General features: G+C 38.3%; 1 protein-coding gene across 1 annotated transcript; it reads left to right on the plus strand.

Annotated features, from left to right (window-relative positions):
* Positions 1-1,930: 1,930 nt before the first annotated feature.
* On the plus strand, positions 1,931-25,016 carry chrna3 (cholinergic receptor, nicotinic, alpha 3). The gene is made up of 6 exons (XM_073851070.1): positions 1,931-1,991; positions 2,923-3,068; positions 5,102-5,146; positions 21,061-21,170; positions 21,250-22,339; positions 24,186-25,016. Exons 1-6 carry the CDS (start codon positions 1,931-1,933, stop codon positions 24,312-24,314), a joined length of 1,581 nt encoding a protein of 526 aa, XP_073707171.1. The 3' UTR covers positions 24,315-25,016.

Here is a 25,016-nt window from a genome sequence, read left to right on the forward strand (position 1 = left end):
CCATTGTTAGTCACTTTTCCCCCCCACTTTTCAGGGAAATAACAAGTAACACTGAATTAAACAAGAAATTGTGAAGTAGTGAGATTAAAATAGTATTTTCTTGTAAAACTTACTTAATATTTGTTTTATTTTTCAGTGGTCTTGATATTATGTAATATTTAATCACATTTGCAGCCATTCATGTCCATTTTGTCAAAGTCTTAATCAAATCAGTACAAATTTGTCTGTTCTTGTCTGAATGCTTGATTTGGTTGAAGAGCAAGAATCATCTGTTCACCCTTGTTTAATTTTCCAAATCTTCTCTTCAGCATCAGTGTGTTCGGTAGTCAAACATTTATTAGCTTTGTCATTTTATTTCTTATCTTCTGTGTTTCTCCTTGTGTTCACCTGAAAGCACATTCAGATCTGACCTGAGATGGACTCATGTGAATCACTATATGTGTTGCGCCACCTGCTGGCTATATCTGTGTCTTTCACTCACAGTCAGAGCGAATCCATGCAACTCTTCTGTATTTGAGTGAGACCTCTAATCGAGACAACAGGGCATTACTTTCATTCACAAAATACATTATCTCTTTACATAGTGCCAAATGTTGTTATATAATAGTGTTGGAGGTTTAATATTTTCATTTTCATTTCATTCATTACATATAGGACAATGTTGGACTGTGGGAGCAAGAGTTATGGAGTTTGTGGAACATCAGTCTGAATCATCAGACATTTGAAACATGCATCGCCTACCATTTCTTAGAAAGGATAGAGAACATTAGAGTCCATGTAATATGACTGAGACAAAGACACATTTAGCAGTTGTAGGAAAAGTGGTTTGAAAAATACACAGGTAATGAATTTTGACGTAGTTTTGTGTTTATTAGGTTATACTTTGCATAACACATGGAAAACAGAATGATCTCCCTATGTTAATTTCCTCACGTTAAACAGACGCTTTCAGACAAATGTGACCCTGGACCACAAAACCAGTCTTAAGTCGCTGGGGTATATTTGTAGCAATGGCCAAAAATACATTGTATGGGTCAAAATTATTGATTTTTCTTTTATGTCAAAAATCATTAGGAAATTAAGTAAAGATCATGTTACATTAAGATTTTTTGTAAAATTCCTACTGTAAACCTATCAAAATGTAATTTTTGATTAGTAATATGCATTGTTAAGAACTTAATTTGGACAACTTTAAAGGTGATTTTCTCAAAAGGTTTGATTTTTTTGCACCCTCAGATTCCAGATTTTCAAATAGTTGTATCTCGGCCAAATATTGTCCGATCCTAACAAACTATACATCAATAGAAAGCTTATTTATTGAGCTTTTATATGATGTATATATCTCAGTTTTGTAAAATTTAACCTTATGACTGGTTTTGTGGTCCAGGGTCACAAATGTAGGCTATTATTTGGATCTTTCTCAAAACTCTCTAGTCTCTCAAGTTCTCAACCAGTATTAAATGTGCTTTTCAGCTATTAAATGTCCCTGTGCTTTATCATGTAACTAAGTCATAATCACATTATATTACCATAATCTGTGTCTCGCATAATGTGCGTTGCGTTTTTAAGATGGCATGTCAATAGAAGTAGGGGTTCATTAAGGTAAATCGGGACACCTTTTTCCTTTGAGATGACTGGAAAAAAATGCCCATTACACCATTAAGTTTAGATTAAAAAAAAAAAAAAATCAATCCAGTTAACTTGTAGTTGGTCGAAGTTTTAGTACATTTGTACGTGTGCTGTTTCACTGACAGCTGCGCGCTCTCGCCTCTCTCTGTCACTCTCTCTCTTTCTCTCTCTCTAGTTTTTCGAGCTCGCGCTCGACTCTCCATCCGCGCTTCTCTCAGTCTCTCGCCGCTGCTCTCTCGCCTTCCTTCGTCCCGCGTTTACACTCTTGGATTAATCTTCTGTCAGTTTTCCGGATTGTACGATGAAAACCAGACCTGTCGTCATTTTCCACACCTGCTACTTTCTGTTTTTTCTTCTGTCGGGTGAGTAAAGCAAGACTGACCCTGATCCGATCTTCGGCTACTTGTTGCTGTTTATTGAAATATTTTGTGTTTGTTGTCTGTCAACGACCCGAGCCATGAAAACATAACAACAGACAGGCAAAATGAACGATTCGAAGTGTTTATTGACCGTAGTCTATAGTGATTCGCGTAGTTTGGGTTTTCAATCGTTAAATACATTTTTGTTTCGGTTGCAGGAAAAAGTCGGTTTATAACACACGCTGACTATTTGTGACAACATGCCCCAATAGCGGCACACGCTCTCACAATGAAACCTTGCAGTGAAAAACAGCATTTTTAAATGTCTAACACAAATCTTTTGAGCCCAACAGAGATAAATTCGCAGATAATTTTTTAAAATAAATTAAAAAATAAAACAGCATCTGTTTTCATTATTCCTAGTCCAGTTTAACATATACAATTAAACATGTCTATATGCATTCATGTATCTCATAATCAAATCTGACGTTCTAACCACATTTGTGATGAACATGTTTTATTGTAATCATGGTTTTAGCTAGAGTTTAATTCAGGATAATAGTTTTTTTCCCCCTATAGTCCAACTCGGTGAAAAAAGTGACCCAATTTACTTGAATTCAGCTCTATCTATGTGTTAGATCAAAACAAAAGCAAGATATTGTAAAGAAAATGAGTCTGAAATTGATGCTCACTACAATAAAATGTGACAATTTCTATTTTACATTATCTCGTGTTATTGTCTCCTTAAGATGAATCACTTTGTTTTATTCTTCATTTGATAAATTGATAGTAAGTAATGCATGTTTTAGCAACTTAAGATTCTGTAGTTGTATAATATACTAAATGTTAGTTGATTCTCCTCTGGTGATGCATGTTTTCTTAGTAAAAAACAAACAAAAAAAATGATGTGCTTTACTGAATGTGTCTGGTCCAGATTCAGGGGTTTGTGGCTCTGAGGCCGAGCACAGGCTATTCTCAGTCATCTTTTCCAGTTATAACCAGTACATCAGACCAGTGGAGAATGTGTCTGACCCCGTCATCGTCCAGTTTGAAGTGTCCATGTCACAGCTCGTCAAAGTGGTAAGTGCCTGTCCAGAACAGAACAAATACAGGGTTATTTACCCAAGTTTTAGATGAAATCCCTTGGGTAAATCTCTAATGTCTGCTGTTTCTATCAGTCATCTATTAGCTACATGATGAGGCTGGGTCTCTTCAGAGAGCGAGTGTTTCACTCATGCTTGAGTTTCATTGGCTAGAGCTTCAAAGTCTCTGCGCTTTAGCTCTGACCTCAGACACGCATCAATCCGTCAGCATGAATGACCGTGTGAGCGCATGATCTGGTGAATTTTTAGTCTTCTTCACGTCTTTCTTCTTTATTCTCCACCTCAGTCACTGAGAATTTCTCACTTCTATTAAAAGCAGTGTCTATCAAGCTTCTTTTCTTTTTCTTTTCTCTTGATCATTGTTAAACTTGATAATGTTAAGGTTTGTGTGATGCAATAAATGCATTCCGCTTGTTATGCTTTAAAGTTTAGAGAGATCATTTAATGCTTTTTGGGGGGAATGGAAACGCAAACAACAACAAAAAAACATCATAAAAAAATGATTTCAGTATTTTATTGCAGAGGAGAAATATTATGTTCTGAAATGTTCTCATTTCTCTGCCAGCACCTTTAATGGCCTGATTTTAAAATTTGGCAGACTGTTAGATTTAAAAAAAAGATTGTAACGTGTAAATTGAGATCATAAATGAATAAAGTCAAAATAGTTTGATTCATCCTCAATATTTTATTTCAGGCCAAAATGAATTTTTTATATGTGTTGTAAACAGTAAATCTCCATTAAATATATTTTTGAAACTGAAAATATGTTTAGTATCAAACGTCATATACCAAAAAATAATCCAAAATGTATTACAGTGGCAGGAAATAGATTTTCAATCTTAGCAGCCTACTCTTGTGTGTTATATGTTCACATGTTTTGTAGACAACAAAGTTTTTCTTCAAATGAAACACATGCAGTTATTTTAGTTTCATTATAGTTTTTTTGTTAATGTTTTTTGCAAATAATATTTTATCTTTATTTATTTTATTTAATCTGCATTTTCTTGTTTAATTTAAAATTTAATAATCCTATGGTTTTAGTAATTTGTTTTGTGTTTTTGTCATTTTTATTAGTTTCTGTAGTTTTTAAATATAGCTATATAGTTTTAATTAATTTTTGTTTCAGTTTTAGATTTAGTTATTTTAGTACATTAAGTATTAAATGAAAATTAGAAATGTTGCCTTAGTAAAAAAAAACAGGTTATATAGTTTACATTTTAATTAATTAATTAATTAATTTGAAGAGTTTATTTGCAAAAACAGATAACTCAGTTTTTTTTATTTAAAAATCATGCTTTTTATAATATTATCATGTTTTTATTGTGTTTTATAGTTAGCTGTATTTTTTTAGTTATTTTTATTTTATATCAAAATAAACCAACTGCAGTTTGAGATTAATTGAAATGGACAATGAAAACAAATGATTTTTCTTTTTGCAAATGAACTCTTATTAATTTGTGTATTTTTAATAGTTTTAGTTAACTGTAATAACCCTGATGTGAACGTATTTTCTTAGATTAAAAATATATGGAGGGCATTTTTTTTGGAATGCGTATAAAAATATTTATATATTTTTAAATATATTGTCAAAAAATACACTAAAAATGGTCATATGGTTATCTATATGTAAATATATATATTTAGAATATATACTTTTTTGCTGTATGGGATTGTGAGAATTCAAAGTTTTGAGCATTGAAGAAAAGCTCCACAAATGTAAGACTTCTAATTTTAAGATCTACATATCAATCATGTTTATGGGCAGCTGGAGGTCCTGTGTGCATCTTCATGCTCCTTCAGGCGACGGGACTCGCTCTCCATCCAAACACGGCCCATCTGTTAGACACGGAGGCTCCGGTTGCTCCCGTTCAGACTGACGCCTGGAGAATGATTGCTTATGACAGCATGTTTCTTCTCTAAGCTCTAAAATATTAATCTAGAGCCGTGTTTATTCCCCTGCAGGTGATTTGTCTGGGACTCTTACATACTCTTTGTTCCTTTTTTCCACAGGATGAGGTGAACCAGATTATGGAGACCAATCTTTGGCTGCGACATGTAAGCTCATGCATTATTCATGCACATCTAAAGGTCATTGATTCATTTAGATAATTGGACACAATTGTATTCACTATCTTTGCAGTCTCTGTTTAAAATGATTGGTGCACAAGGTGGATTTAATTCCCTGTGGAATACAAATATTTGGTCCTTGATAATGATGTGAAGTTGTGAATGTTAAAAATGAATCCCAAACAAAGGAGTTATGAATGGGATGAAACAACAAGAGGAACCCCATTAAGGCAAGTCAGTCCACTTTATTGATAATTTAGATTCAGATTCAGATCAGCAACACAATATGTATAAGATTTTCAGAACATGCATTAATGAATTAATTAAAGGAAACAAGTGCTGTTCATTAGGGAACTGAGTGAGCAGGTGAAATTAAACAGGTAAAAGCAGACCAAAATGGCAAAACATTTTTTGCTTGCTTTTGCCCAGTGACAACTGCATGTAATGAAACGGAGTTGAATATGGATGATTCAGAATTTGGTAAAGTGTCATAAAGAAGAGTTTGTAAATCAAATTTTGCATTTGTAATGGTGACCCTTTCATTGAGCCACCAATTTGGTGTAAGAGACTTCAATCACCTTGACACACAGAATAAACCTCCAGCTTTGCAATCATGTTACTTTATTTTACTATACTATACGACTTTATAGTTTGAATTTCGGAAAAAGTGATGTGAAATTGAGTTTTTCTAGAGCTAAACTGGGTTTGTTTCTTAAAAGCATTGCATGTGAAGCTTTTCGGAAATGCAGCCCTGAGGTTTGAAATTTGCTTCATGTTATGTGCATCTTAAATATCACACTACAGTTAAAAAAATGGGCCTAACTCTTAGGCTAACTCACCCTTTTACCTATAAATCACTAGCTGGTGGTGATGTGTGTATGATACGCAAATTTGTTTAGGTGAAAAATAAATGTGACTGTGATCTTAGTAATAGTTCCAGGGGTCTCCTTTATAAAGCGTCTGTACGCACAGATTTGCTCTTACACTCTTAAAAATAAAGGTGCTTTAAAGGGTTCTTCAAGCGATGCCATAGAAGACCCTTTTTTGGTTCCACAAAGAACCATTCAGTCAAAGGTTCTTTAAAGAACCATCTCTTTCTTACCTTTTTATAATCCGAAGAACCTTCTTTCGCCACAAAGAACATTTTGTGAAACAGAAAGGTTCTTCAGATGTTAAAGGTTCTTCATGGAACCATTTAAACAAAACAGGTTCTTCTATGGCATCGAGAAGAACCTTTATTTTTAAGAGTGTAGCGTATGCGTACGCTTAAATCCTTGCCAATTTTGTAAAAAAATGGCTTTGACGTGGAAAAGTGCTTAGCGTAACGTCAGGGTCTGAGCAGACGTACACACTTTCTCTTGTCAGAGTACTGCAGGTTTTTTAAAATGCAAGATGATCTTGCAGCTCGCTGTTCTAAATTAAAGGATTTGGATTATAATGGTGATCTTTTATATGTTAATGACATTAATTAGTTGTTTACAAACCATACAGTTGCACACAAGTTCAAGATCATTTGCGATACATAGATTTCACATTAGAAAGAGTTTTCTGTCCGTACGTTCATTTTATGAATCCCACGTACATATATTTGAGAGATGATCGTAAGATCAAATTTCCCAGATTGCTTGCAGACGTCTGCAAGATATCTGTTAGAGATCACTTGATCTGGAAAGCATCTGCTGTGTACGAACATCTGACAGACGTCTGTAAGATGCCAGTTTTACATTCATTCTAAATCATAAACATCTTAAAACATCTTAAATAAAGGAAGTGCATCTCATAATTTCTAATGAGAGTGATTATGTGAAGAGGAATATTTAAAATACAGCAAAGATGCCCTAACCAAATTAAAGGGATAGTTCACCCAAAAATAAAAACTCTGTCACTAATACCCTTATGTCGTTCCTAATGAGTAAGACCTTTGTTCTCTTCAAAACACAAATTAAGATATTTATGATGAAATTTGAGAGCATTCTGACCCTAAAGATCTGGGGCCTCATGTACAAAGACTTGCGTTGAATTCATACTAAAACATAGCGTACGGACAAAGCTGTAAATGTGCGTACGCAGTAAAAAAATCAGATGTATGAAACACTGCGTACGCGGAATTCCACGCATATCTCTTTGTACATCTGAATTAACGTGAAATTGAGCGCACATGCACGAGCGCAAAACCCCTCCCTGCCTCCTCCCCCGTATTAATATGGTAATGACTCCACTTTGGCAAAACCAAACGAAAAAGCAAGCAAGAGAAACTTAACAGAATGTGATTTGAAGGTGCTCCTCACCGGTAGACCGGAGAAAAACTGTTATTTGCAAGTTTGTAAAAAAAAAAAAAATTGAGTGGGAGAGTTTAGCTGACGCGGTTAACGCAGTGGGGTTTGAACATCGCACTGTGAACGAATTAAAAAAGAAATGGTCCGATGTAAAGGTGCAGGTGGAGAACAGCGGCGACTTAGCCTACGTTTCAGCGCATCAGTCAGAGTCATAGAGCGCAAGCAGATGAACATCGTTGTCTTGTAACGGTAAAATATCTTGTTTGAATAAGTGCAACGTTGTCTTTATGAAATAAACAATAGTAGGCCTATGTCTATAAAGGTTCATATAATGCCTCACCACACGGTGTGATGTTGACATAATGTGATTTAGTTTGACACAAAGCAACCGAGTGATCCTTGTCAGCTAGGTAAAATATTTTATAAGAAATTTCTATTTTGATTTTATGGTTATCTGCTGAATTTGCTGATGCTTGTAAATTACATGATGTAATTTATTAACATTTCATCATATTATATAGCCTATATAGCCATTGAGAGGGACATCCCAGTGGATCGCAGTGTTGTTTGAATTAGTTTACATAAGATATATATATTATATATATATATATATATATACATAAGATATTTACATACCCTCTATATGTATATTATCTGTATAAAAGTTATTAATACTAATTAAATATAAAATAAGAATATTGTAAAGACCAACAGAGTAGTTGAGCACTATTTTGATTACAATAAGTTATAATGTTTTATTATTACCGTATCGGGCTTTTATTTTGATAACAAAAGAAACCGGAAGTATGGTGACGGAAACTAAACGGGAAAAACGGCGCAAAGGACGAAAGGAAAGTCTAAAAAGGTTCACGGTTAAAAACAGTAAAGGCCACGGAGAAACAGTTAAAATTACAAGGTTTAGCTTCGGTCAATTGGGGAACAAGGTTGGTAGAGTTAATGAGAAATATATTTGAGTTACTCGAAATGTTTATCGTAAAATGTATAATTTGGTAATGCTATCAGATTGAAACTAATGTAATGAGCTGTGTAACCTTTGAAATGTGATGGTAATGCATGATTTATTTGTTCATACTCAGCTCTTACGTTGGTGGAAAACACGATCGGCAATAAAAGTCAGTTTCACCATCAGTTCTGGCCTTCTCAATATTGACTGGATGCTACAGTAAGAGCTTAGCCACCGCCGCACGCTGCACAACGGGCTACGAGATCCAACGCATTACCCGTGACGTCCAGCAGATGGCAGAAGTCGGTCAGGAAATAAAACAGTTCAACGAAAAGGGCTCAAAATGGAAGAATCACAGGCTGTTTCAGTAAGTCAAATGGACATAAATGAACAGATCACAAGTTTACAACAAGAAATTCAAGATTTAAAAGACTCACTTAAAGACGAAAGTGAGGAGAGACAAAACATTAAAGATTCAATCACATGTAAAGAACAAATCTTAACAGAGCTTCAAAACAAAGCTCAAAGCATGTCAAAGTTGCCAAGACGTTCTGAAAGAGTTAAAGTACAAACGGAAAGGATGATAACATTCCAAAAGGAAGAAATGAGTAAAAAGGAAAAAAGACTAATAACCTTTTATGAACAATGGAAAGCACAGGTACGCGAAACAAGAGAAAGATTAAAGTTAGATATCACAGACACGGAGATGTCAGAACTCGCAGACATGATAGAACGAAAGAGAGATGATGTACTGAAGTTATATTCAGAAATAAGAAACCAAATGGCACCATCATCTGACATAAGGAGAAAGATGGATGCATGCGATGCAATAACTCATGACATCGTAAGGATAATTCTGGAAAGATTAAGTGGTGTTGTTGAGGAGTTTGATGCAGAGCGTGAAAGAACTCGTTTACGGGGACTTTTAGAGCACGACTACGCCCAGTCCATATACGGCTCAACCGCAGCATCAAAGCGCAGCCAACGGTCCTCAGTTTCACAGCTCACAGCAAAACGAGCCGAGGCAGCAGCAGAGTTAGCTGCAAAGGAGGCTGAATATGAGATCGCACTAGAGGAACAAAGACAACAGGAAAGGATAAAAGCTCTAGAGGAGGAGCACAAGAAACAAATGGCAGCTCAAACATCAGAGTTGGAACGCTTGAAAGCACAGAAGGACGTGAAAGCAGCTCGAGCCAGGTTTGAAGCATATGACAGAGAGTTATCACAGGTGGATGATGTACAGTCAATTAAAGGTGAACAGGAGAGCCCATACTTCACACCCAAACAGCCCACACCAGCGACCTCTTTCATTCCTGTGCAAACAGCTCCCCCTAGTGTCACTCAACTAGCTCAAGCAGTGCAGGACAGCATTAAACTGAACAGACTTCCCGCGCCAGAACCGACAGTGTTTAATGGCGAACCAATAAGCTTTATTGAATGGAAATCCACATTCATATCACTGATTGAACAAAGGGGCATCTCAGCGGCAGACAAGTTGTACTATTTGAAAAGATATGTTACGGGCCCAGCTCGAAAATGCCTTGAAGGGACTTTCTTTAGAAACGATGAGGAGGCATACAGTGACGCTTGGGTCAAACTAAACCTAAGGTACGGCCAGCCATTCGTGATTCAGAAGGCATTTAGAGAAAGGCTATCAAACTGGCCTAAAGTGCAGGCTAGAGATGCCGAAGGACTAAGGGCATTTGCAGATTTCATAAATGCATGCATGCTTGCAATGCCTCATGTAAAGGGGCTACAAATACTCAATGACAGCGAAGAAAACCAAAAACTGTTGCACAAACTACCAGACTGGATAAATGCGAGATGGAACAGGCAGGTAACCAAGACTTTAATGGAGGGCGGTGAGTTTCCAAGTTTTATTGCTTTTGCCTCCTTCCTCTCATTAGAAGCTGAAGTCGCCTGCAACCCAGTCACCTCCATTCATGCACTTCGCTGCACTGAAACAAACGGCGACAGAAGGAACACAAAGGAAATCAAAAGAAACAAGGCAAGTGCATTTAACACAAACACAACTGAACAAAGTGATAAAAGGACAATAACAAAAACACCTACCGGCTCTCCATGCACAATGTGCCAAGGCACCCATCAACTTCACAAGTGCCCTGACCTCTTGAAAATGTCTCTAGAAAACAGAAAGAAGCATGTGAAAGACAATAGACTTTGTTATGGCTGTCTAAAACAAGGACACAGTGCTAAGGACTGCAAACGCCGCCTCACTTGTGAAACTTGCACAAAGCGACACCCGACATGTCTTCACGATGAAACCTACAGGGACGGTCTGCAAAGAGAAACACGTGCGAGCACAAACTACGCAGCCCGAGATGGCTCACCTGAAACAGCAACAGCCATGTCACTTAATGTTGCCAGATCTGAACAGTCAGTCAGCACCTCAATGATAGTTCCAGTGTGGCTGTCCACTACCACTAACCCACTCAAAGAAAAACTGGTCTATGCGTTATTAGACACACAGAGTGACACTGTATTCATTGATCAGGATGTCACACATGAGCTGCAGGCAGATGTTTGTCCAGTAAAGCTAAAACTAACAACTATGATGGGTAGAAATGCAGTTTTAAGCAGTGGAAAGGTGTCTGATCTCTTAGTGAGAGGTTACAACTCGGCCACAGTCATAAAGCTCCCCACTGCATACACAAAGGATTACATACCTGCTAACAGAGAACACATACCTACATGTGAAACAGCCAAACAGTGGAGTCACTTGTTATCGATTGTAGACGAGGTCCCTCCACTCCTCAGTTGTGAAGTAAGTCTCCTCATAGGTTATACTTGTCCTAGAGCTCTCGCACCCAAACAGGTAATCTTAGGCAAAGGAAATGAGCCCTATGCCATTCATACTGATTTGGGATGGAGCATAGTTGGCAACTCGACACCATGCAACGAAACAGACTCGGCGAGCAGTCTCTGTCACCGGATCATTGTTAAAGAAATCCCTCCCTCCACTCCAGCAGATGCAATACGTGCTTTGGAGAGAGATTTCAAAGAGACCGATGGGAAGGAAAAGACTGTGTCGCAAGAGGACTTAGTATTCCTTCAGAAACTCGAGCATGGTATAACACAGACGGAAAATGGACATTTTGAAATGCCATTACCATTCAAAGAAAGACCACAGATGCCAAATAACAGACAACTCGCTGAAACCAGGCTAAACCAGCTCAAACGCAAATTCATGAAAGATGAAAATTACAAAAGAGACTACATGAAGTACATGAACGACATCATCAAAAGAGGGGATGCCGAAAGGACTGATGATAATGGACCGCCCGGAGAGACATGGTACATACCGCACCACGGCATCTATCATCCAAAGAAACCTGAGAGGTTGCGCGTGGTCTTCGACTGCTCTGCAAAACACAAAGGCACCTGTCTTAATGAGCATTTATTGAACGGTCCTGACATGATCAACAACCTAACTGGTGTGCTTGTGCGCTTCAGACAGCACCAAGTAGCTCTAATGTGCGACATTGAAAAGATGTTTCACCAGTTCCAAGTCAAAGAAAATGATCGCAACTACTTGCGCTTCGTATGGTGGAAAGACGGAGACATGAACAGCCAACCACAAGCGTACAGGATGACAGTACACCTCTTTGGCGCCGTTTCTTCACCCGGTTGCGCGAACTATGGACTCAAACATTTAGCCAAAGAGAACAGTTCTGCATATCCAGCTGGTTCACAGTTCGTAGCAAGAGATTTCTATGTAGACGACGGAGTCACCAGCGCAGAGACAGTAAAGGATGCTATACGACTGGCAAAGGAAGCACGCGAACTATGTGCCAAAGGTGGACTAAGGTTACACAAATTCGTGTCCAACAACTCTGAAGTTTTAAAAAGCATTCCAGCTTCAGAGCATGCAACAGATACAAAAACAAAGGACTTGTCGTTTAATGAAACACAAACAGAAAGAGCACTTGGCATTTATTGGAATGTGGAGAAGGATAGCTTTACATTCAACATCACACTAAAGGACCAACCACCAACCAGGCGGGGCATCTTGTCCACGGTCGCAGCAATATACGACCCCCTTGGTTTCATTGCTCCCTATGTGCTCAAGGGAAAAGGGATTCTCCAAGAAATGTGTCGTGAAGGAACAGACTGGGACGACCCGCTACCGGAGCATCTTAAACCACGGTGGGAGTGCTGGAAAGGAGATCTACACAATCTAAAAAATGTGCAAATCAACAGATGTTATGTTCCTGCAGATTTTGGAGAAGTGGTAAAAAGGGAAATACACCACTTTTCTGACGCAAGCACCACAGGATATGGACAGTGTTCTTATCTCAGACTCATAAACAAAAGGGAAGATGTCCACTGTACCTTCCTCATGGGCAAAGCACGCGTCTCTCCAACAAAGGTCACTACGATCCCAAGATTAGAGCTTACCGCAGCCACAGTATCAGTCGCTATAAGTAACATGCTAAGAGAGGTACTGCTTTATGACAAAGTTGAGGAGTTCTTCTGGACAGACTCAAAGGTCACTCTAGGATACATAAACAACGATGCAAGGCGGTTTCACACGTTCGTGGCTAATAGAGTGCAGAAAATCCGCAATAGTACCTCACTGCAACAATGGTTTTATGTGCCCACCAGCAAAAACCCAGCAGATATGGCGTCCAGGGGCACATCTGTAAATGAACTGCTCTCATCTAATTGGTTCACAGGCCCTCACTTCCTGTGGGAAACGAAAATACAGCTTCCAACAAAAGAGACCATTGTACTTACGGTAGGAGACCCTGAGGTGAGAAAGGTACATACGCTAAACACAGAAACGGTTGAACAGACCAGCCTTAGTGATCGGCTCACAAAGTTCTCATCCTGGTCCCGTGCAGTCAGGGCAGTCGCACGTCTCAGACGATACGTGCTCAAAGACAAATCAAGGACACTCACAACTGTAACTGAAAGACAAAACACAGAAACTGTGATCATCAAAGATTTACAAAGACAAGCATATCAAAACGAAATAGAGACATTAAACAAAGGCAAACAACTTTCAAAGAACAACAAAATGTACAACTTGGATGTTCTCTTGGACAAGGACAATGTGCTTAAGGTGGGAGGAAGGCTCCATCACTCATCGCTTCCTTGCTCATTTAAACATCCAACAATCATTCCGAGAGAACATCACGTCACAAAACTGATAATTGCTCACTGCCACGAAAGGGTCAATCATCAGGGAAAGGGCTTCACGATGAATGAGATACGAGCCAATGGCTATTGGATTCCAAAGTTGAGTCAAACGGTTGCATCCTACATTCGCCAGTGTGTGTTTTGTCGGAAACAAAGGAGACCTGTGGAAGGACAAAAAATGAGAGACTTACCCACAGAAAGAATTGAACACTCTCCACCTTTCACCTACTGTGGTATGGACGTTTTTGGACCATTCCTGACCAAACAAGCAAGGAAAGAATATAAAAGGTATGGCCTCCTTTTCACATGCTTTTATTCACGTGCAATTCATGTCGAAATGTTAGAAGACCTATCAACGGACACTTTTATAAATGGACTCAGATGCTTTATCGCTCTAAGAGGCTCTGTCAGACAAATAAAATGCGATCAGGGTACTAACTTTGTAGGTGCCAAAAACGAACTGAGTGCAGCACAAGGTGAAATTGACACTGACAAACTGAAGAACTTCCTTGCAGAAAGCCAATGTGATTTTGTCCTAAACACGCCTCATGCTAGTCACGCAGGTGGAGTATGGGAACGACAGATACGTACTGTAAGGAACGTTCTTAATGCAACATTGGCTCTCACACCAGGTCGACTCACCGACTCTTCACTCAGAACCTTCTTGTATGAAGCAGCTGCTATAGTAAACAGCCGCCCCCTTACAACAGACAATCTCAACGATCCAAACAGTTTGGAGCCGCTAACTCCAAATCATCTTGTCACATTGAAACCCTCAACTCCTCTACCTCCCTCAGGACAGTTCGTTAAAGAGGACTTATATGCACGAAAACGATGGCGTCAAGTACAGTACCTGCTTGAACAATTTTGGAGCAGATGGAAAGGGGAGTACTTGCAGAACATAATGGTCAGACAAAGATGGCACAAGCCTAAAAGAAACATGCAAATAGGTGACATAGTAATGGACAAGGAGGAAATGCAACCACGATCACAGTGGAAACTTGGACGAATCTTGGACACTGTAAAAGATACAGATGGACTTGTCAGAAAGGTCAAAATAGGCTTTGCAGACAGAAATCTTACCAAAGGGGGTCAACGTGTGAACAAAATGTCTGTAGTAGAACGTCCAGTACATAAGTTAGTTCTGCTACTAGAAGATTGTGAAAGGTAAATTTACAATGCTTAAGTGTATTGAAATGTTGAAGTTACAGTTGTAACATGTTTACAAGTTATTTCTGTATTCTAGTTAAGTGACTTGGAGAAATTATTTACGTTTTTATTTTTTATTTTTTATTTATATGTGTAATAGCAAATAATTTGGTGGGAGTGTAAAGACCAACAGAGTAGTTGAGCACTATTTTGATTACAATAAGTTATAATGTTTTATTATTACCGTATCGGGCTTTTATTTTGATAACAAAAGAAACCGGAAGTATGGTGACGGAAACTAAACGGGAAAAACGGCGCAAAGGACGAAAGGAAAGTCTAAAAAGGTTCACGGTTAAAAACAGTAAAGGCCACGGAGAAACAGTTAAAATTACAAGGTTTAGCTTCGGTCAATTGGGGAACAAGGTTGGTAGAGTTAATGAGAAATATATTTGAGTTACTCGAAATGTTTATCGTAAAATGTATAATTTGGTAATGCTATCAGATTGAAACTAATGTAATGAGCTGTGTAACCTTTGAAATGTGATGGTAATGCATGATTTATTTGTTCATACTCAGCTCTTACGTTGGTGGAAAACACGATCGGCAATAAAAGTCAGTTTCACCATCAGTTCTGGCCTTCTCAATATTGACTGGATGCTACAAATATTATTGTGTGTTTTTTTTTTTTTTGGTGGTGGAGGGGTTGCCCTTTTTTCAGTTTCAGCACATGCCCCTCAAAAGGTCTGTGCACGGCTCTGGTGCCACCGGCATTTCAGCTGCCCAATCGCCCGCTCTACAAGTGCGAGAATGGGCATCATTGTATCTGCGCTCTTGGTCAGTTTGTGTGTTGTTGAGGGGGGTTAACAGCCACGTCTTTAATGGATAACCGCGGTCTCCTGATATGCAGTTAAATAATTACGCTCAATAAAATAAAATAAAGTAAAACTTAGCTGTTTCCGATTCCAAATTGTTCTTCAGATGGCGCCTTTATAGCAATGTCCGTGCAGTCGATCGCTTGCGCTTACATTAGGATAACCGGTGATCGCTGCAAATTGCGCTTTGTTTGGCTGGTCAACTGCATGGTATGGAAATCTTATATACCTGCTAGACATGCGGATGATCCCGTCCCATACAGCTGGCATTGCACGGCTCAAAGACGACTGGCTTAACCCCGAGCGATCTGCCAGTTCCCTTTGGAAAGAACAATTTGCCAGGAAACCAAGCGTTATCAGCACCTATAAGGGAACGGGTAATGCGTGGCTCCTCGCTGTCTCCAAATTTGGACCCAACTCAGCAAAGAGCTCCAAGAGGATAGCTCTTGGAAATCTGAAACAGCTTATAAGCCAGTCATCATCGTGGGCCAGAAAATCACTGTGATCCCTAAAAACGCGTTCCCTTCGGATTTGGCCATTGACAATGGCCAGACATGGAGTTGGCGTGGATCAACGCACATTCTCACGTTAATTTCATCGTTAGTAAATCCAAACGTGAGCGTGAAATCTGGTGTACGCAAAGTTTTTGTGCGTACGCAGCGTTGATACATGAGGCCCCTGGCCATTAAAAATGCGTCTATTTTCACGTCTATTTCACTATTTTCAAAGACAGCAAGGGTACTACCACAGTCAAGGCACAGAAACGTTAAAAGAATGATTTCAGTGTTATATTGCAGAGGAGAAATATTAAGTTCTGAAATGTTCTCATTTCTCTGCCAGCACCTTTAGTGGCCTGATTTAAAAATTTGGCAGACTGTTAGATTAAAAAAAAAGATTGTAATATGTAAATTAAGATCATAAATGAATGAAGTTTCAACAAGTCAAAATTGTTTGATTGATCCTATATATATATACAGTGGTGTGAAAGAGTGTTGGCCCACTTCCTGATTTTTTTTTTTTTTTTGCATGTTTGTCACACTTTAATGTTTCAGATCATCAAACAAATTTAAATATTAATCAAATATAACACAAGTATTTTTTTATGAAGGGAAAAAAAATCCAAACCCACATGGCCCTGTGTGAAAAAGTGTTTGAAGGACAATGTCCGGCCATCTGTTCGTGACCTCAAGCTGAAGCGAACTTGGGTTCTGCAGCAGGACAATGATCTAAAACACACAAGCAAATCCACCTCTGAATGGCTGAAGAAAAACAAAATGAAGACTTGAGTGGCCTAATCAAAGTCCTAGTTAAGGCATGACCTTAAAAAAGCGGTTCATGCTCAAAAACCCTCCAATGTGGCTGAATTACAACAATTCTACCAAGATGAGTGGGCCAAAATTCCTGCACAGTGCTGTAACGGACTCATTGCAAGTTATCGCAAACGCTTGATTGCAGTTGTTGCTGCTTAGGGTGGCCCAACCAGTTATTAAGTTTAGGGGGCAAACACTTTTTCACACAGGGCCATGTGGGTTTGGATTTTGTTTACCCTTCATAAAAAAAAAAAATAAAAAAAAATCATTCAAAAACTGCATGTTTTGTTTACTTGTGTTATCTTTGATTAATATTTGAATTAGTTTGATGACCTGAAACATTAAAGTGTGACAAACATGCAAAAAAATAAAAAATCAGAAAGGGGGCCAACAGTTTTTCACACCACTGTATATATATATATATATATTTTTTTTTTTTTTTTTTTTTTTTTTTTCAGGCCAGTTGTAAGGACATTGTTAAAATGGTCAGTTTGACATCATTGGTTCAACTGTAATTTTACAAAGTTTTGTGAATACGTTTTGTGAACAAAGAAAACAAAAATGTTTTTTTCTTTATTCAACTTTATTCAACAAATTTTCTCCTCCATGTCACCGTAGGTACCATTAATGAGATTACCTTGACACATCCACGTGTGTTTCTACCTGTGCATTCCTACATGTGTGTGTGTCATAGGACTCTCATTAATGGTGGCAGAAGAGACGAATGAAGTATTGAATTAAGTGAATATTTTTGTTTTCTTTGTGCACAAAAAGTATTCTTGTAGCTTCATAAAATTACAGTTGAACCACTGATGTCACATCAGGACTATTTTAGGCAAGGCAAGGCAAGGCAAGTTTATTTATATAGCACATTTCATACACAATGGTAATTCAAAGTGCTGTACATAAGAGGAGTTAAAATCACAATAGCATAAAAATCATAGTCATAAAAATTTAAAATAATAATCACACAAACAGAAGAACATTTTAAATGATTTTAAAATTTATTTAAAAATTAATTAAAACAGTAGAAATGGTTATCACACTAACAACAATAAAATCAGAGAATTTAAGAACATTTAAGATGATTTGAAAAATTGATTTTAAAATTAATTTGCACAGTAAAATTATTATACATAAAATAATGCAGTCTGTTCGGACGTAGCACAGTGCTCATTCAATAAATGCACAACTAAACAGGTGAGTTTTCAGTCTTCATTTAAATGTGGCTAATGTATTAGCACATCTGATCTCTTCTGGAAGCTGATTCCAACTGCGGGCGGCATAATAGCTAAAAGCGGATTCCCCTTGTTTTGTGTGAACTCTTGATATTACTAACTGACTCGATCCTAGTGATCGGAGTTGTCTGTTAGGTTTGTATACAGTGAGCATATTTGCAATGTATGTAGGTCCTAGGCCATTGAGTGCTTTATAAACAAGTAAATGTACTTTAAAATCTATCCTAAACATAACTGGTAGCCAGTGTAAGGACCTTAGGACTGGTGTAATATGCTCTGATTTTTTGGTTCAAGTCAGAATCCTGGCAGCAGCGTTCTGTATGAGCTGCAGCTGTCTAATGGTCTTCTTGGGAAGGCCAGTGAGGAGACCATTACAATAGTCCACCCTGCTGGTGATAAAGGCATGAACAAGTTTCTCCAAATCTTGACGGGAAACAAAACATCTAATTCTTGCAATGTTTTTGAGATGGTAGTATGCTGATTTAGTTACTGCTTTGACATGGCTACTAAAACTGAGGTCTGACTCCAGAATCACACCAAGATTCTTGACTTGATTTTTTGTTTTTTGACCCCTAGTGTCAAGGTACGCATTTACCTTATGAACTTCATCTTTGTTTCCAAATGCAATGACTTCCGTTTTCTCCTTGTTTAACTGTAAAAAGTTTTGGCACATCCAACTGTTAATTTCATCAATGCATTGGCAGAGAGAGTCAATGGGGCTGTAGTCATTTGGCGATAAGGCTAGGTAAATCTGGGTATCATCTGCATAGCTGTGATATGCAATTTGGTTCTTTCTCATTATTTGACTTAGTGGAAGCATATACAGGCTGAACAACAGCGGCGCAAGAATTGAGCCTTGTGGGACTCCGCATGTCATGGGCGTCCACTTAGACTTATGTTCTCCTATACTCACATAATAGCCTCTCCCTTCTAAGTATGACCTGAACCAATTTAGAACCATCCCAGAAAGCCCGACCCAGTTTTCCAGTCTATCTAGAAGAATGTTATGATCGACAGTGTCGAACGCAGCACTGAGATCTAGTAGTACCAGCACTGATATTTTGCCAGAATCTGAATTTAGGCGAATATCATTTATTATCTTTATGAGCGCTGTCTCTGTGCTATGATGTTGTCTGAAGGCAGATTGGAAATGGTCCAGGTATCCATTTGAGTTTATGTAGTGATTCAGCTGATTGAAAACAACCTTTTCAATAATCTTGCTTATGAAAGGAAGATTTGATATTGGTCTATAGTTGCTCAGTATGGTGTTATCAAGATTTTTCTTTTTCAGAAGGGGCTTAACAGCTGCAGTTTTCAGGGAGTTTGGAAAAGTCCCAGAAAGAAGTGAGGTGTTCACCACTTCTAAAAGATCTGCTTCTAAACAGTTAAGCACACTTTTGAAAAAAGATGTGGGAAGTGTGTCAAGGTGGCAGGTTGACGATTTGAGGTGCTGTACTGTTTCTTCCAAAATGTTGCTATCGATTTCTTCAAAAGTAGACATAATGACTTCTTTTTGAAATTGCGGTCGAATCTGTCTGACCTCTGCATAACTTGAGGGTGTGCTAATTGTCTTTCTGATATTATTGATCTTCTCAGAAAAGAAGGAAGCAAACTCATCGCACTTGCTGTCAGAGAGCAGTTCACTAGGGATCTGACTAGGGGGGTTTGTTAGTCTCTCAACGGTAGCAAAAACAACGTCCTACATTTCTGTGTCTTGACTGTGGTGGTACTCTAGCTGTCTATGGAAGGTCTCAAATTTGATCAAAAAATATCTTTATTTGTATTCAGAAGTTGAACAGAGGTCTTACAGGTTTGAAATGACATGAGGAAAGTAATTAATGACAGAATTTTCTTTTTGGGTGAACTATTTCTTTAAAAATGGTCCCCTCTTCCTGAAATAATCATTCAGTTGATTTATGTTTTAATGACAAATCAGTGATCACATTTAATCAAGCTAATTGAATTAATTACATAGTTAATTCACCTGGGTGGTAAGTCATACAATATATTTAAGCAGCTGACCTAGAAACACTGCATCTTTTGACAGTGTCAGTTCTTTTAAATGTCCCCTGCATTGGCATTGCCTCCCTAAAATATATTAAACAGGGCAAACAGGATCGGTGTGTCCTGAGTGACTCTTTTCCTCTGCCGTGCATCCTCTCGGTGACGACAGGACTTTGCTGCTGTTTTGTCAGATTTAACCTGAGACGGCCTGGAGAATAACAAATGAGAACATGGCTTACAGCCACGTCTTTGAAACACACACAACTCTAAATGTTAGTGAACAGCTGATTGTTGTTTGTTTAGACTGTTTGTTTGCTCTAACCCTGGAATACTAAATGTAATAACAATGCATTCTAGGAAATATTACAGCACATTCTGAATATCTTCTGAATATTACCTAGTTTTCACTTAGTAATTGCCAGTGTATTTCACATATCGCAACAAATTTCTTGGAGTAGAAAAATAAACTTTTTTTCAGAATTGTATGATATAAATTCGCAGTTGCAATTTGCAAGTTATACAGTCAGAACTGTGGGATGTGAATTCGCAATTGCGAGAAATAAAGTCAGAATTGTGAGACTTTTTTCTTGCAATTACACGTTTAAATCTCTCAAGTTTTAGAATTGTGAGAAACTAAAGTACAGTTCTAAGGGAAAAAATAATTTTCTTACAATTGCGACTTTTTATCTCAATTCTGAAACTTTTCTCAGAATCTTGTGATATAAACTTACAACTGCATGTTATAAAATCAGAATAGCAAGATATAAACTTAAAATTTTGAGCAAAAAGTCAGAATGGCAAGATGTAAACTCACTTGTGAGATAAAAAGTCAAAATTACCTTTTTATTTATTTATTATAAATATGTATTTACTCAGTAGCAAAAGCAGAAAACTATTTTTTTTCAGTGTGTTTCTACTTTTCCTAGATTTGGAATGATTATAAGCTTAGGTGGGATCCCAGGGATTTTGGAGGCGTTGAGTTTATCCGTGTGCCCTCCAACAAGATTTGGAAGCCAGACATTGTGTTGTACAACAAGTAAGTGCTCCATTCTGATCCTAATTTTGTTATTGACATCATCAGGTCTTCATGATCAATCTTTGTTTCTGAACTACAGCGCAGTTGGAGACTTCCAGGTGGATGACAAAACAAAAGCTCTTTTACGCTACAATGGAGACGTAACCTGGATCCCACCGGCAATTTTTAAGAGCTCCTGCAAGATCGACGTCACATACTTCCCTTTCGACTACCAGAACTGCACCATGAAGTTTGGCTCGTGGACCTATGACAAAGCCAAAATCGATCTGGTGCTGATCGGCTCCACCATCAACCTGAAGGATTTCTGGGAAAGCGGCGAGTGGACGATTATCGACGCTCCTGGATACAAGCACGATATTAAGTACAACTGCTGTGAGGAGATCTACACAGACATCACATACTCGCTCTACATCCGTCGCCTGCCTCTCTTCTACACCATCAACATGATCATTCCCTGTCTGCTCATCTCCTTTCTGACCGTTCTGGTGTTCTACCTCCCGTCCGACTGTGGTGAGAAGGTGACGTTATGTATTTCTGTTCTTCTCTCCCTCACGGTGTTCCTCCTGGTCATCACCGAAACTATCCCATCCACGTCTCTCGTCATTCCTCTGATTGGAGAGTACCTTCTTTTCACCATGATATTTGTCACTCTGTCCATCGTGATCACAGTCTTTGTGCTCAATGTGCATTACCGCACACCTAAGACACACACCATGCCCAGTTGGGTGCGGCAAGTCTTCCTCAGTTTGCTCCCTCGGGTCATGTTCATGACACGGCCTGAGAAAGACCTGGAGAGAAAGACAGAAGGCCCTGTGAGATCTTGCACTCTTCACACTCCAGGTCTGGTTTCTACCAAACAGACAAATCTGTCACACCGGCCTCATCTGCTCCTGTGCTCCACTGAGCTTAACAACCTGAGTGAGGCATCCAAGACAACACCTGGCTTTCTGTGTCGAGAAGGCCGATGTACGTGCTGCTGGAAGCAACACGGCACTAACATCTCCAATGAAGGAGCAGAAGATGGAGGAGGAGGAAGTCCGTGCTCTAGCTCTGAGTCTCTGGATGCAGGCTTTCTGTGCATGTCGGCTCTCTCACCACAAGTCAAAGATGCCATAGAGAGTGTGAAGTACATCGCTGAAAACATGAGGTTACAAAATGAGGCTAAGGAGGTAAAAGAACCGAAATCAAATGCATTCATAATGAATTGGTCTGATATTATTGCTGTTATTGTTATTGGCACTTTTTATTTCTAGTTCTTTAGTATTTTGTTTATTTAACTTGAATTATAGAATGATTAAATTTTGATGCTTGAAATATAAATCGATTAGATCTTTATAACAGCACATTAGATACTTAACACAAAGTAATATAGATATCATTTGTCACTCTACAGGTGCATCTCAATAAATTAGAATGTTGTGGAAAATTTATTTTAGTTTATTTTAATTTATTTTAGTAATTCAACTCAAATTGTGAAACTTGTGTATTAAATAAATTCAGTGCACACCGACTGAAGTAGTGTAAGTTTTTGGTTCTTTTAATTGTAATGATTTGGCTCACACTTAACAAAAACCCACCAATTCACTCTCAACAAATTAGAATACTTCATAAGAAAAAAAATAAAAAAACATTTATAGTGAATTGTTGGCCCTCTGGAAAGTATGTTCATTTACTGTATATGTACTCAATACTTGGTAGGGGCTCCTTTTGCTTTAATTACTGCCTCAATTTGGCGTGGCATGGAGAATGGAAGCCCAGGTTTCTTTGACAGTGGCCTTCAGCTCATCTGCATTTTTTGGTCTCTTGTTTCTCATTTTCCTCTTGACAATACCACACAGATTCTCTATGGGGTTCAGGCCTGGTGAGTTTGCTGGCCAGTTAAGCACACCAACACCATACCATGGTCATTTAACCAACTTGCTTTTGGCAGTGTGGGCAGATGCCAAATCCTGCTGGAAAATGAAATTAGCATCTTTAAAATGCTGGTCAGCAGAAGGAAGCATGAAGTGCTCTAAAATTTCTTGGTAAACGGGTGCAGTGACTTTGGTTTTCAAAAAGCACAGTGGACCAACACCAGCAGATAACATTGCACCCCAAATCATCATGGAAATTTAACACTGGACTTCAAGCAACATGGGCTATGAGCTTCTCCACCCGTCCTCCAGACTCTAGGCCTTGGTTTCCAAATGAAATACAAAACTTGCTCTCATCTGAAAAGAGGATGTTGGACCACTAGTCAACAGTCCATTTCTTCTTCTTCTTAGCCCAAGTAAGACACCTCTGATGTTGTCTGTGGTTCAGGAGTGGCTTAATAAGAGGAATATGACAACTGTAGCCAAATTCCTTTACACGTCTGTGTGTGGTGGCTCTTGATGCCTTGACCCCAGCCTCAGTCCATTCCTTGTGGAGTTCACCCAAATTCTTGAATCGATTTTGCTTGTCAATCCTCTCAAGGCTGCGGTTCTCTCGGTTGGTTGTGCATCTTTTTCTTCCACACTTTTTCCTTCCACTCAAATTTCTGTTAACATGCTTGGATACAGCACTCTGTGAACAGCCAGCTTCTTTGCCAATTAATGTTTGTGACTCACCCTCTTTGTGAAGGGTGTCAATGATTGTCTTCTGGACAACTGTCAGATCAGCAGTCTTCCCCATGATTGTGTAGCCTAGTGAACCAAACTGAGAGTCCATTTTGAAGGCTCAGGAAACCTTTGCATGTGTTTTGAGTTGATTAACTGATTGGCATGTCACCATATTCTAATTTGTTGAGATAGTGAATTGGTGGGTTTTTGTTAAATGTGTGCCAAAATCATCACAATTAAAAGAACCAAAGACTTAAACTACTTCAGTCTGTGTGCATTAAATTTATTTCACAAGTTTCACAATTTGAGTTGAACTTGTAGATTGTGTGCAACAGCACAGTTTGATTATTTAAAAGCCTTAGAAATGTGCATATCAAATATGATCCAGGCGATTTACAGAGTTCATATCTTGCTCTTCCAACCCTTTTCTTTAAAGGTCCAGGATGACTGGAAGTATGTAGCCATGGTGATTGACAGGATCTTCCTGTGGGTGTTTGTCCTCGTATGCATTCTGGGTACAGCTGGACTCTTCCTGCAGCCACTCCTGATGGGCGAGGACATGTGATGCCTTTACATGCACAGACTTTACATCTGAACATTTTAATAGCCATAATCTAATTTTCAGCAACCTTAGCTCAGCATTTTTTTTATGTATTTGTATTATGTTTCATTTTGGGCTGAGTTTAGAGGTCAGTTTACAGGTTGGTTGACTCTGGAACCTTTAGGAGATCAAATGGAGCAGCTAAAATGAGGATCATCAATGACTTTCAAGAAGATTTCTATGTACCCACCCAACGGCTTACTGTCCTTCTTTGTCACTTCTTATTTCCATCAAAGTCATGCAACCTAGTTACATTATATAAGTCTAAAAACATTTTACCAATGACTGGACAAAATATTGGGCTTGTAGATGAAGTATCAGAGGCTTGTGCAACTATAGAGTATTTAAGTGTCATCTTAAGAGGAATAGTTCACAAAAAAGTATTTTCTGAATGTATTTTCCCTTTAGATCTGACTGTATAAACTCACACACATACACATCCCTTCATAAGATATGGACTGCTGTTTATTGTCATATATGATCATTTTGTTTTACAATTTTAATAACAATAAACACTTATCTGACATATTTGACAAAAATACACACTTGGGCAAAGTCACAATCTCCTTGTGTGAGTATTTTAACAGCTTACTTTCAGGTAAAAAGCGCCACCTAGTGAATACTTTGAGTCCCTGGTAAAAAAAAAAAAAAAAAACATTCTGTAAA

Source organism: Garra rufa, chromosome 11, assembly GCF_049309525.1.
Source record: "Garra rufa chromosome 11, GarRuf1.0, whole genome shotgun sequence".
NCBI lineage: Eukaryota > Metazoa > Chordata > Actinopteri > Cypriniformes > Cyprinidae > Garra > Garra rufa.